Genomic DNA, 14809 nt, shown 5'->3' with positions numbered 1-14809 from the left:
CTGGTATTTGTTTTTGTCACTTTGGGTTTTAATGTGTGGGGAATAAGTCACAGGATGGCAGTGCTTTGTGTGCAGTGGCAAGTCTTGTGCTGGGCTTAAAGCAATAGTTTAGTTTGAGTATATTTTGTTATGGCATATATTATCCTAACATTAGTTTAAAGAGATAGTTCAAACAAACTTGATGATTAGTTATGTTAGCATAATTATCTGTAGAAATGTATTGTCTATTTATACCATGGCATTGTTGAATACTTGTTTCTGATAGGCTTGAAGGACATTCTAGAGTGTGCATTATTTAAGTAAAAGGCCCGAGGAGGTGTGGTACATGGCCAATATACCACGGCTAAGGGCTGTTCTTAGGCACGACGCAACACAGAGTGCCTGAACACATCCCTTAACCATGGTATATTTAAGCAATAAGGCCCGAGGAGGTGTGGTATATGGCTAATGTACCACGGCTAAGGGCTGTTCTTATGCACGATGCAACGCAGAGCGCCTGGATACAGCCCTTAGCCATGGTATATTGGCCATATCCCACAAACCCCCAATGTGCCTTATTGCTATTATAAAATGGTTACCAAAGTAATTAGAGAAGTAAAAATACATGTTTGTCACACCCATGGTATACAGTTTGATATACCATGGCGGTCAGCCAATCAGCATTCAGGGCTCAAACCACCCAGTTTATAATTCCCTATAATGCAAGGTACATTTGCACAGTAGAACTCAATGGCGATAGTTCATTCTTCCATGTTCGAGCTACTTCAGTGGATGTTGAACACATTTCTACTGGCAAATAAACACATTTCTAGAGGCAAATGTGTTAAATGATAGCAGTGGTATAAAACGGTTATCAACTCAGGGCGCTATGTGTTCTCTAGTGCGTCATAGAACACACCTTCCACGTCGTTCATTATTTTCCAAAGAACGCATAGCCCCTCGTTGATGATCCCTTCCATACTGAATATTTCTACAGGTTATTGATGCTAACATAACTAATCGTAAAGTATGGGTGAACTCTCTCTTCAAGGTGATGTTAAGATAACTGAGTACTCTACTAGACTGAGAGCTGTGTGCAATTGACAATGGGGCTGCAGAGCTGTTATTAGTGGCTGTATCATTCCCTGCATGTCTAACCTACACACATGGACACCCTTGGGAAAGAATGGGTCAGACATATGGTCCTTCTGTAGCTCAGTTGGTAGAGCATGGCGCTTGTAACGCCAGGGTAGTGGGTTCAATCCCCGGGACCACCCATACGTAGAATGTATGCACACATGACTGTAAGTCGCTTTGGATAAAAGCGTCTGCTAAATGGCATATATTATATATTATATTATTACATAGACCTCTAGACAGAGCCATTCACCATGTCTGGCTCACCCCATCCTGTCTCGGTCTGTCATCCCTATTCCCTACCTCCCCAGCCATACTCCCCATGGGAAACTACCCACGGTGAGCTCGACAGACAGACAGACTCCTATGGCATGATGGGAAGGGAGATAACAAGACTGGAAGAACAGGGGAGCGTCCAGGGGGGACTGGAATGCCTAAACTCTTTGTCTACAGCGAATTCTCAGTTACAGTATTAAGCAGGAAAACGTATAGGGCTAAACTCACAGTAGCATATAAACTTACTGTGTTTAAACACCGTTTTTTTCCCAACCAAGCAGTACTGGACAGTAAACAAATACACTGCATAAACATTGCTAAAACTGGTGTTCTCTCTGAACCATTCCATATAGCTGTGAGCCAACCTTTTCTTGGGGAGCGTCTGAAATGGCACCCTATTGCCTATGGTGCACACAACATACAGAAGACATAAAACTTTCAGACACAGGTATGCATCCCAAATGGCACCCTATACAGTGCACTACTTTTTATCCTGGTCAAAAAGTAGTACACTAAATAGGGAATATAGTGCCATTTGGGAAGCACCCATAGCCTTGGTTTGTTTGTGCTTGTTCGCTGCCCCCTCCTCCTCCCAGCCATTGCAGATGCCGGTCATATAAAGGAGTAGTGGTGCAGAGGCAGACACAGTGTTAAAAAGTATTTCTCTATCTGTGCTCTTGGATATTGGGTTTTGTTATAAAGGCCTTGCATTATTCAGTAGGCACAGGGAGACGGATTATTACCGATCGCAGTCCACTCTCCCATTTTTGCATCTCAAATTGAATCCTATTCCCTTTTTAGTGCACTACTTTCTTGACCAAGATCGTGGGCTCTGGTCAAAAGTGTTGCACTATAAAGGGAAAACGGTGCCGTTTGGGACGTGTCCAGCTATGCTATATTATCTAAACTAGAGCTAGCGTATACAGCCTCTGAACGGACTTGGTGCTATTAACAAGACCCGTTGTTCCCCTAGGTTTTTGCTCAGGCGAGATGCACAGGGGCCAAAAGGACTATTGAGAGTTGTGAACTGCGACATTTTCGATTGAATTTAAAACAATTTTGTAGGGATGCAGCTATAGGTAGAGACAAACCGCAATCGACTCACAGGGTTGGTGCAGTAGAACAGTGAACAATCACAGGGTCATTACATTTGTCCACATTTAATTGATCATAAGTTCTGGCATGTAAACGGCTGTCATCTTAGTGGAAAGTGCTCCAAACGTTCCGATAAGACTACAAATCAGCTTACTAATTAAAAATTACAAAATATGCCCAGAGTCCTCAGTCACAACTCTGTTCGTTTATGCAACTTCTCCTGTCTAAAAAAAGTTAGGAAAGACTGGTAGAGATATCAAATAGAGGAGAGGAAGCGTTTGGCTGAGCATATGGCGCTACTCTTTCTTATGCAACAGATATGGAGGATAAATATGAATATATATCCGAGGCAAGCTGCTGGGCCGACTCTGGTCTCCCAGTAGGATTGTCCTACGTCCCAGCAGGGTTAGAGTTCAGCTTGATCGTTTACAGTACTGTGGATCTAATGCATAGAACACTGGCTAATTTGCTCCCATATGGTAAACAGCTATTGTATTGCCTGTTGCGGCTGGGCGATAGATAATGAACGTTACGTTAACGTGTTGACCTATGCATAGGTGCGCCCTAATGGCAAAGGCTGAACATTTTTGTTTTCCAAACGGCACCCTTTTCTCTGTATAGTGCACTACTTTTGACCAAAGTCCTGCCTTACTACCTGCCATTACCCAGTACGCGGAGCGGCAGGTAGCCTAGTGACAAGAGTGTTGAACTAGTAACCGAAAGATTGGAAGATCGAGTCCCTGACAAGGTAAAAATCTATCCTTCTGCCCCTGAACAACCCACTGTTCCTAAGCTCTCATTGAAAATGAGAAGTTGTTCTTAACTGACTTGCAAAGTAAAAGATAAAAAACAGTTCTTAAAAAAGGAGTGCACTGTAGAATAGGGTGCAATTTGAGACGTAGAAGCGCCTTGTTTATGTGCTGAGATAAGGGGGATTTTCAACATGAGCTCTTGCAGGTGCAATTAGACTTTGCCATTAACCGTTTGTTATCTTGACTTTTTCCCACCATAGGTTTGGCACCTTGCTGATTACAACGCACGCGATCGATAATTAAACCCGACAGATGGGTCTGTCGAATTTCTGCCATTGTTTTTTGACCGAGACCGCTTCCGTGTCACAGTCTTATACAACTATATGTTCAGAAGATAAAACAATGGTAAGCTTCTTTATTAAGTCTAGGGTTTGAGTGCCCATTTGTTTCACAAGAGGACCGAGTCTATAGGCTAACAACTTGTGCTGTATTGATGCAGTGCTGATGCTTTCATAGGCCTACTGGTTGAGAGAAAAAGAGCTACGCTGTCGTGTAGTAAGTAGCCTTCCGCTGGGCACATACGTCAGTTCAACGTTTTGATTTACATTTGGTTGAGTTGTCATCTAAGTGAATTCAACGAAAAAAAGGTCACCATGTCATTGGATTTAGATCAAAAGTTGGGTTAAAAAAAATACCAAATTCCCTTCAGTTTTCCACCTCATCGCATTACATTTTTTGGTTGTAATTACGTTGATTCAACCGGTTTTGGCCCAGTTGGCTAGGCCAACTAGACTCACCAAAGACACTATATATTGGCTGTCGCTATATTAAAATCCGTTTCCCGATCATTCCCAGCACCTTTCTCCAAAAGGGAAATCAAATATTTCCAGTGACATCTGAAATGCCGCGTTTTCCCTCCCTGTATTTAATAAATATTCATGTGATAGCCTCTGTGCTTGTTACGCACCAACATGTTAAATTAATTTCATATCCTTTTTAGCACCCCTCGGATGAATGGTGAGGCTTTGAAAAACGGTACTTCAGCGTTCCTTTTTGTTTGACTCCGCATTTGTGAGGAGGACGTTTGCTCTGTGAGGAAATGTAGCCTACATGGACTCAATCACTGACTAATTATCTATTTGCTTAGCCTAAGATAATTTCATGATTCATGCATTTACTTTGACTAACGTTTTTTTGTGGGTTGCTGAATTGGGTGACAATATATTGTCTATTCTTGCATGGACGAGCACACATGAGAAACTTGATGCCAACTGGTCTGATGAAGGTATAGTGCAGACAATTAATTATCATTTCATTTGAATAAAGTGAATAAAGTTAATCCTTGCAAGGAATATGCCAGAGACACATTTGAACCAGAATCCTCTGTAGCCTACCTCACACGTGAAAAAAATGTTTTCCATAAGCAGAATTTAAAGTTTTTTTATGGCATCCAGGAGTTCAGACTAAGGAGTCCAGACTATGGGCAAAATATTAATAGCCTAATGCAATACTTTTAATGTGAATGTATGTCATGCATAATATATTGTGTGATGAACATACAGGCAGGTAGATTCATTGTATGAGTGACATCTCGTCCCCACGTGGGAAATAAAACATGACACTGCACCGAGATTGCATCAGATAAAACCATTTCTGTGGGGAAATATGGGGATGAATGAGACACGCCAACTGGTGGAAGGTGAGAGTGAGAGACAGAGCGAGAGAAATTGAGAGCAAGAGAGATGGAGAGAGAGAGAGAGAGACAGAGAGAGAGAGAAAGAAAGAAAAATAAAGAGAGAGAGAGAATACTCTGTGGGATAGTCAGCGAGAGGGACTCTGCCAGGATCCTCACTCTAGGGGCATGGGGAGTGGATCCTCACTCTAGGGACATGGGGAGTGGATCCTCACTCTAGGGACATGGGGAGTGGATCCTCACTCTAGGGACATGGGGAGTGGATCCTCACTCTAGGGACATGGGGAGTGGATCCTCACTCTAGGGACATGGGGAGTGGATCCTCACTCTAGGGGCATGGGGAGTGGATCCTCACTCTAGGGACATGGGGAGTGGATCCTCACTCTAGGGACATGGGGAGTGGATCCTCACTCTAGGGACATGGGGAGTGGATCCTCACTCTAGGGACATGGGGAGTGGATCCTCACTCTAGGGACATGGGGAGTGGATCCTCACTCTAGGGACATGGGGAGTGGATCCTCACTCTAGGGACATGGGGAGTGGATCCTCACTCTAGGGACATGGGGAGTGGATCCTCACTCTAGGGACATGGGGAGTGGATCCTCACTCTAGGGACATGGGGAGTGGATCCTCACTCTAGGGGCATGGGGAGTGGATCCTCACTCTAGGGGCATGGGGAGTGGATCCTCACTCTAGGGGCATGGGGAGTGGATCCTCACTCTAGGGGCATGGGGAGTGGATCCTCACTCTAGGGGCATGGGGAGTGGATCCTCACTCTAGGGGCATGGGGAGTGGATCCTCACTCTAGGGGCATGGGGAGTGGATCCTCACTCTAGGGGCATGGGGAGTGGATCCTCACTCTAGGGGCATGGGGAGTGGATCCTCACTCTAGGGGCATGGGGAGTGGATCCTCACTCTAGGGGCATGGGGAGTGGATCCTCACTCTAGGGGCATGGGGAGTGGATCCTCACTCTAGGGGCATGGGGAGTGGATCCTCACTCTAGGGACATGGGGAGTGGATCCTCACTCTAGGGGCATGGGGAGTGGATCCTCACTCTAGGGGCATGGGGAGTGGATCCTCACTCTAGGGGCATGGGGAGTGGATCCTCACTCTAGGGACATGGGGAGTGGATCCTCACTCTAGGGACATGGGGAGTGGATCCTCACTCTAGGGGCATGGGGAGTGGATCCTCACTCTAGGGGCATGGGGAGTGGATCCTCACTCTAGGGGCATGGGGAGTGGATCCTCACTCTAGGGGCATGGGGAGTGGATCCTCACTCTAGGGGCATGGGGAGTGGATCCTCACTCTAGGGGCATGGGGAGTGGATCCTCACTCTAGGGACATGGGGAGTGGATCCTCACTCTAGGGTCATGGGGAGTGGATCCTCACTCTAGGGTCATGGGGAGTGGATCCTCACTCTAGGGACATGGGGAGTGGATCCTCACTCTAGGGGCATGGGGAGTGGATCCTCACTCTAGGGACATGGGGAGTGGCTTCCTTTAAGGTGGAACTTCAGACACATAGGCTATACTTGGCCTATAATGCAATAGAGTTAGTTCAAATTCAATCACTTCAATGCACTGTACTGATATATGACTTCGAAATGACTGTAGTTGAATCTAATAAAACATGTTTTTTTGGGATGGATTTAAATGCCAGTTGAACTTCAGAATGTAAAGAAAGTAAAGCAGACTGCCATCTATAATATATTTACTCCTGGTAAAACAAGTTCATCTTCTCCTATTCTCACTTCTGTATTTGTAAATGTGAATTGCAGACCATAATAATAGCAGCCTAAGAAACTCATTCCTAAAATAGTAGAGCAGTGCTTTATCTTACTTGGTCCTGCATTTCCTGACTGACAACATAATAGTACACGACTCACGTCATGCGGTGGTGTAAAACATATACAATATGCTTCTAATCGCCTCGGTCCACCTTAAATAAAAGTCTGGACGTGATTAAGCAGCACAACCTGCTTCCTCCCCACTGTGCTGCAGAGAACGTGCCTCAACGCTGCCCTCATCCCGGCTGTGGCTCGCTTATAAAATCTAGGACGAGCAGAACTGAAACCTCACAGCTACAGACAGGGGACAGCTCCGTGGTGCTGAAACCAACCGCCCGAAAACAAACTCCGCGGCTGCAACACCACACACATGTCAGGAAACATGCCTGGAATCATTGAGGGACACTCTTGGCAACTGTTCCTACTTTCATTCTTGGTTTTGGAGGGGTCAACGCAAGATTTCGGACAGACCCAGTTTATTTGCACGTCTGTGCCCAAGGATATGGACTTGTGCGCGGCTACGATGCAGAACAGCGGTCCGGCAGAGGATTTGAAGACGACGGTGATGCAATTGAGGGAGACCGTGTTACAGCAAAAGGAAACCATTATGAACCAAAAGGAGACAATCAGGGAACTAACGTCCAAGTTGAGCCGGTGTGAGAGCCAGAGTCTGCCCGAGGCGGGAGCGGGAGGCCGGAGAATAGTACCGGGCGCCAAGAACACTATGGGGGACGTATCAAGGGGTCCTCAGGACACTCTCGCCCAACTAGGACAGACTTTACAGACTCTCAAACAGAGGTTGGAGAATCTTGAGGTATGCATTGGCTATTTTGACCTTGTAATTTGGAATGCAGTTTGAGTTTTCAATCCACTTTTAATCCATTATACGCGTTTCCAATCGGCTCGGTTGGTTGTATAGCACGTAGAGCTCAATGTGCTAGTTATAAGTGCTCTATATAGTTGTGAATTGCTTACTATAGGGTTATTACAGTCCAGTCACTAATGCTATAGACCTATTTAAAGCTCTTTTCCGCATCCAGTCGTAAAGTGATTACTCTAGAGCACTACATAAAGCCGCACCACACTCCTGATAAGGACAGACAGACGCCTCATCTTTGGACCAATTTAGGCATTTGATGAAAATTGCAGAGGCAGTAAGCCCTCCACAAACGAGCTAAGCACCAGAGCTTTACCCACGACGAGCCCCGCCTCGTGCATGTAGGAGTGTTTATTTAAACCCAAAGTTATTTTAATCGTCCCCTCTTATCTGTTCCTATGTCCTTGTTCCATGGTACAGCAATACAGCCGAAACAACGGTACGGCCCAGGCGAATAGTCTGAAAGACCTGCTTCAGAACAAGATTGATGATATGGAGAAGCAGGTGCTGTCCCGGGTCAACACCCTGGAGGAGACCAAACCGGGTCAGAAAAACGATACGGACCAGCGGAACCGAGTGGAGTCCACGCTGACTTCCATGCATCACCGGATAACGGACCTAGAGAAAGGTGAGTGAGATATGAGGCAAAGAGATCATGCCCAAATGTACACAGTCAATATAATAGTTATGTTCATGTGAATGCTTGCTTATAGAAACGACTAAATGTATTTCATTATTTTGATAATAATTGGCGCATGAAGTTTTAATAGTAAAAAAAAAATCATCCAAATATGGTGGAATTGCCTCACTCAATTGTTTATATGTCTAAAACAATGGCAATTCCTAAAAACAACCCTGCATTTCACTTGGTTAATTGCCTGGTGCACATGAAGTATCACTACAACCCGCAGACCACAGTAGCTTGTCAATACAGACTGTGCCGCAGCACAGTTCTCACCACAGTGCGTAATGGGATATGGGCGATGGAGAGAGGGAGGTAGCTGCATTGCTTTGCATATCTCATATTAACACAGTGATGCCACGCTGGGATAATAATTAACGTGGCATGGAGCGACAGCCAATGATCGCTTTATTTCCAGTGACTGAACGAGAGTCGTTGGTTTTGTAGGGGACAGAGCCGCGCAGGAACGATGCTTGATAAAGCGCGCACAGTGTTGGAGACCGATAGGCACATTTTGGAACATCAATCAAGGTTTAGTTCCTTACTGACAACCCGAAAGGGATGGGGAGAATGAGGGGGTTGGAGGTTAGGAAGGGGTGGCGCGTGTGTGTGAGAGAGGGAGAGAGAGAGAGAGATAGAGAGCAATTCCCTGTTTGCCCTGCTCACGTGGTCACATCATACCGCAGATAATAGGTTAGGAGAGAGATGCACAGTCTGTTCTAAGCCAATTATATAAATCATAGCATCGTCAAAAAACTAAAAAGAAAGGAGAAAACCTTTAGTTTTCTACTGGTGGAGCAAACCACGTATACGAATAAATCAATCAATCAATCACATGATATGACATAACTGACTATAACATAGGCCTATGAGTGCAATGTAAATGATAGAAATCACTGAAAGGTAAACAAGTAGGCCTACGTTTCGTCCGCAGGTGGGAAAGACAACAGACCACTGGACAAGTTCCAGCTGACATTCCCGTTGAGAACCAACTACATGTACGCCAAAGCCAAGAGAACCCTGCCGGAGATGTATGCCTTCACCGTGTGTCTGTGGATTAAATCTAACGCGTCGCCCGGAGTGGGCACACCTTTCTCCTACGCTGTCCCAGGGCAGGCCAACGAGCTGGTGCTGATTGAGTGGGGAAATAACCCGATGGAGATACTCATCAATGATAAGGTACTGATCGCTGACGGTAATGGCATATTCTACACAGCATTTGGTTATAGGCAAAATGGTCAGATCGCCTGCCATGCGTAAATGTGGTGTGCCAGAATAGCACATTAAACTACGCAGCATTCATTATGCAATGTCTGGGAAAATTATGGAGACGTGACAAGCAACTTAATTATACAAATATTGCATTTACAGCCAGTGCTATGTCTGAAAAAATAAAAAACCGTAGCAATCATTCGTTCTAGGCCAGGCCTATTTGAACATTCAGTAATGGGTGCGTTTGTCCATGCTGCAGGTGGCCAAGTTGCCGTTCATCATCAACGACGGGAAGTGGCATCACATCTGCATCACCTGGACCACGCGCGACGGGATGTGGGAGGCGTTTCAGGACGGAGTGTTGCGGGGCAGTGGAGAGAATCTGGCGCCATACCATCCCATCAAGCCGCAGGGGGTCCTCGTACTGGGACAAGAGCAGGTAAGAGGGTTCACTAAATGAGGAGGAACTAACTTTGTATTACATTGGTATGCAAGTCGTGATATATTGAGATAAATGGCCTGGGGGAAATAATTATATCCATTAGTAATGAAAATATTAGAGCACGTTCTCTCTCTAATGATCAAAGGAATATTCAAGTAATGGGAAAGTTGAGAGACCTTGACGAAATTGTCAATTAAGACGTAGCCATCTAATTAAGGCCCTCGAGCTAGATATCGTAGAATAACCCCTCAATTGGGACAATGCACAATCCATTTCAGATAGAACAGTGGCAAATCTGTAGCAATTAAAGAGTAAAAGGCATATCTTGTCATGAAAAGCACATAACGTGTGGAAATGGTTCAATTTGGGCTTCGGCTGTGACGGACCTGTCACGAAGAGTGGGTGCTTTTTATTATAGTTTTATGATAGTTAGAAATAGAAATCAATGCATTTCCATGGTACAGGACAATTGTATTCCTTCCTAATACAGTACAGGATGATTAGCTTATTACACACATTTGTAATAGATTGGCCATGCGTAAAAGAAAGGCCACGCGCGTACCCACAATTCGCGCCACTAACCTTGAACTTGTCATCTTGTTGCTCCGCAGGACACGCTGGGGGGAGGTTTCGACGCCACACAAGCATACGTGGGTGAGCTAGCAAATCTCAACATGTGGGATAGGAAGCTTTCCATCGGGGATATTTATAACCTGGCAACCTGCAACAGTAAAGCGCAAACTGGCAACGTATTCTCTTGGTCGGAGTCCAACATTGAAGTATTCGGTGGAGCTACCAAGTGGACATTCGAGCCGTGCCGTGCGCTCAACTGAACTGCATTCCGACATGAAACCAAGGCCAATCCGATTTATCTGTATTTCTTTTGAGCTTCTGTCGTTCTTGTCTTCATTTTGACGTTCGTTACAGACTATTTGGTATTTATTTAATGATAAGCTTATACCTGGGATTTCTATTAGATATTTATGTACAAAACCATTTTTTTTTGATCTTGTGAAAAATCTAATTCGTCTTGGAAACCTCAGTTGGACAGTGTTGGTATCTGTTTGTTTGGTTTTCTATTGGAGTTTTGTTGCAAGCGCACTTTAGCTTTTTTGATTCGCTTATTTTGTCTTGGACTGGCAGCTGGGCAATCCACGCCTTATGTTAGACAATTCACAGCACAGTGCGGCATTTATGGAGCCAGCCTCTAGAGTGGAACTCACGCTGTCTGTCCAAGTATTGTCAGTATTTGACGCCGTGAAATGATACAGCGCCCTCCAAATCCCCCCCACCTTGCACTGTGAATGACGAGAGCCATGTTGAGAGAGGACGCCGACGGTACGTTGAAGGACACTGCAAGTCGGACTGTAAAAATAATTTGTAATTGTCGTTCGCTTCAAAGTGTCTCCTGTAAACCCTGTAAACGAATGTCGTTAATTGCCAACATGCAACAAAGCCTGGGTGCCTTGGGCTAGTGCAAATATTCAGCGCATACGTTTTATGTTGCAAATTATATGTGTTGTTTGTTTTGTATTTATTTGGAGGGAGGGTGGGAGCGTTTCTTGTTATTATTCTGATAAATGTAATTTAATTGAGGTTTGTTCACGGATATGGTGACGTGTTTGGGCAGGTGTTTGTACTACCGGTGTCTGTATTCGGAATGTTACGGTGTCTGTATAGTAACAGCATGACTGAGTGACAAAACGCTGCCACATCTGCTTGACTATCCTTTCTGGGACTGGGTGGTTTTCTACTGGATTGTTATATGCTCCAAGCATGGCAACATTGAAAGATATAAAAAAAAGATATAATTTTTGTAATAAAATTGTGATACATAAAAGTTAAACGTTTATTCATGGACTGGCATTAATCGTAGGCAGCAAAAAAGTGTGGACGAGAAGTGAGAAAGAGAGCGGGAAAATGTGTGGTCCTTCTGTAGCTCAGTTGGTAGAGCATGGCGCTTGTAACGCCAGGGTAGTGGGTTCGATTCCCGGGACCACCCATACGTAGAATGTATGCACACATGACTGTAAGTCGCTTTGGATAAAAGCGTCTGCTAAATGGCATATATATATATATATATGTGTGTGGGGGGAGAATCATAATTGCTGGTTAATCTTGTCACATGGTGTAGGTGAAAGACGTTAGTGCTGGATAAGTGAAAAACGCCTGAACTCAGACTGAAGGTCAGAGAGGTGCTGGGAACAACTGAAACCGTGTGTGTGCTGTGTCTTTTTAGCTGACTGCAGAAGACAACACTCCCAAATGCTTTGTGGTGTGTGCGTGCTTTTGAGGCGCGCGCAGTCCGCCCTAATGAAAGCGAGGCTGTCGAAAGAAGAAAACGCCTAGTCATATCACTCCCCTTTCCCATAGTCAATACAATTGGTTGCGATGCAATCTGATCCAAACCTACAGAAAGCGCCATGCTATACTGTAGCCTATACTGCTCTATTTCGTTCTGTATCCGTTTACAGTGTTGTGTTAAGTGCCATCCTCTCCCATCACATGCATCATGTAACAAAACACTACAGTCCTGGATGCTGGTGGTCTTGTACTTTGACAGTTACTGCATTGAGCTGAGTCAGTTATTATTCGTCATCACCCACGTATCAGATGGTGTCACAAACATCTCAGAGAAGAACACACATTTAACTCTGCCTCTTGCAGCATGGCTTTTGGAGAAATGGTGCAGCCTGCACCATCATGCTTGGCTTCCTGTTACCATAAAAATCTATGGCCGTTACTCATAAATCACTTGGGTAGTTAGTTATCCAGAGGGAGAACTGGGAGGGAAGGTCTCTTGAAAGACCAGTTAGAAAAGCAATCTTCCCTGAGAGCCAACATTGATCAGATAGCGAGCAATGAGCAGCTGTAGGCCTTAGTTAGTAGGTAGCCAGGGGGAGAGATGGGAGATGTAGTCCCTGACAGAAAGAGAAAGAGGTCCCTTGAGGGGACAGACCCTCATTAGCTCAGTCAGAACATTCACACACAGCCTCACTGACCCAGAGATTCATTCTCCCAAGGTGCACTACCTCTTACCCAAGGTCAAGAGCCCAGTAACAAAGTAATGAGGTCGGATCTCTCCCTTAGAGAACAGGCATCCTTACTCTTCTCACTATCATCATTTCGCCCTCATACAGAACACACACCAAACTGGACTGGTTACACTCAAGGCCTGTTTTCTGAAGGGTTGAGAGAGTACATTGGACTGGTAGACAATGCTGGAGAAGGGTTGGAATTGCACAATGAGTCTAGGGGGTGGCCTAAAACTAGTGGGTTGAACCAAAAGTAATTCAAAAACTTATGGGGGAGCTCGTTTTACACGTTCAACACAAGGAGCCAGGGGTGTCATCCATCCATTATTTTAGAGGGGGCGCATAGTTAGGAAGGGGGGTGAAGAGGGGTGCTGATAAATCTGAGAATTGAGCATTTTTGAAACACCTGAAGCAGCTTTTAACTGGCATCTACAGCCACAATCATTATGCCTATTTCTATGTCAAAAATGTTTGCATTTTTCTGCATCGGTTATATAATCATACATCTTTACCTGTTCGAATATGATTTTTTATTTAAAGATGCACATGTATTCTATAAGAACCTTTATGCCTTAGATTAGTACAACACTGGTATATAGCATCATAGCCCAAGAATTAAAGCAATTTTAGTATTTTCTAAAGTCTACTATAGCAAACTTTCCAGCAGGCATGCCAGCTAAGACAGTTTGACAAGCTACTCTAACTTGATTGATAGCCTGAAATGGCTTGGCAGCTAGTTAAGAGGTTGGGATATTGGGAAGCTATCTAGCTGGATAGCTAAAGCAAACTTCATACATTTGCTACAGTAGGAGACTAGTATTATAGAGAAACAAAACATTTTCCTTTAATTTATTTATCAAGAAGGAATCAATAGGCTACATAGCTTACGAGTGCCCATCACTGGCAGCTGAAATCAAATCAAACGCTCAGTGTGGTCACTCAACACTCTCTTTCCTCCACTAATGATGCTTTCTGCACTAGAGCCCTCAAACTCAACTCTGGACTTCGAAGCCAGTTCCACTGTGTTCTTTCATTTCCCCCCTCTAATCAGGGACTGAATTCGACCTGGGACACTAGGTGTGTGCAATTAATGATCAGGTAGAACAGAAAACCAACAGGCCTTGTAGGGTCAGAGTTGAGAACCCCTGCACTAAAGCATCTAGCATCCTGCCTAGCATATCTTTTCTCCATGGTACACCTTGGAAGGAACCACTTACTAGGGAGAATGGGGGGAGGGGGTACTCTATGCCTGGTCCAGGAAGTGTGCCCCCTCTACAAAATGCCACTGACAGATCTTTTTTTATCTATAATTATGATAAAACGTGGTCTTAAAAATGACGTTTTGTAATCAATTTAACCTCAGAACACTTTTAAACAGGACAAATCTGAGGGGGCACATGGCCTTGTGCCCCATATGGGAATGACACCTCTGCAGGGAGCTCCCCCTGCTTTGATATGGGAGTGCCCAGCCCTCTTGAAGACCCCTGTAAATACTCTATGTTTCACTCAATATATTTATTTAGTCCAGGACTAGGACATGCTACACACTCAATCCACCAATCAACAAATCGCCAAGCCTGTGATTAGTTTAAGCAGGTGTGCTACTACTGAAATAGATTAGAAGTGGAAGTGGCTGGGTGGCATGAGGACAGGGTTGAGAATCACACAAACATCACGTTGACAAGGAATGAGGCTCCACTATACTGTCCAAAACAACAGCAGGATCAAAGGAGAGGAGAGGAGGGAGGGTGATCTACAGTACTGCCACAGTGGCGGTTTATAGCCAGACTCTCAGTTGACGTCACCAGAAAGCACCCGTCAATGGCCGACTGGCCATGCCA

At 44.8% G+C, this 14809-nt stretch overlaps 1 protein-coding gene across 1 annotated transcript; it reads left to right on the top strand.

Moving 5' to 3' along the window:
* Positions 1–6926: 6926 nt before the first annotated feature.
* LOC118389227 (neuronal pentraxin-1-like) lies at positions 6927–11779 on the top strand. The gene is made up of 5 exons (XM_035779083.2): positions 6927–7534; positions 8018–8225; positions 9214–9458; positions 9751–9930; positions 10545–11779. The coding sequence occupies exons 1-5, from the start codon at positions 7091–7093 to the stop codon at positions 10764–10766; spliced, it is 1299 nt and encodes a 432-aa protein (XP_035634976.1). The 5' UTR covers positions 6927–7090; the 3' UTR covers positions 10767–11779.
* The last annotated feature ends 3030 nt before the right edge of the window (positions 11780–14809 follow it).

This window comes from Oncorhynchus keta, chromosome 10, assembly GCF_023373465.1.
Source record: "Oncorhynchus keta strain PuntledgeMale-10-30-2019 chromosome 10, Oket_V2, whole genome shotgun sequence".
Taxonomy (NCBI): Eukaryota; Metazoa; Chordata; class Actinopteri; order Salmoniformes; family Salmonidae; genus Oncorhynchus; species Oncorhynchus keta.
The sequence above is the reverse complement of the archived record's forward strand: the minus strand, read 5'-3'. Positions and strand labels throughout refer to the sequence as shown.

Coding starts and splice junctions, on each gene's coding strand:
- LOC118389227 (XM_035779083.2), top strand. CDS start 7,091: ATGTCAGGAAACATGCCTGGAATCATTGAGGGACACTCTTGGCAACTG. Junction 7,535..8,017: donor AGAGGTTGGAGAATCTTGAG/GTATGCATTGGC, acceptor TCCATGGTACAG/CAATACAGCCGAAACAACGG. Junction 9,459..9,750: donor AGATACTCATCAATGATAAG/GTACTGATCGCT, acceptor TCCATGCTGCAG/GTGGCCAAGTTGCCGTTCAT.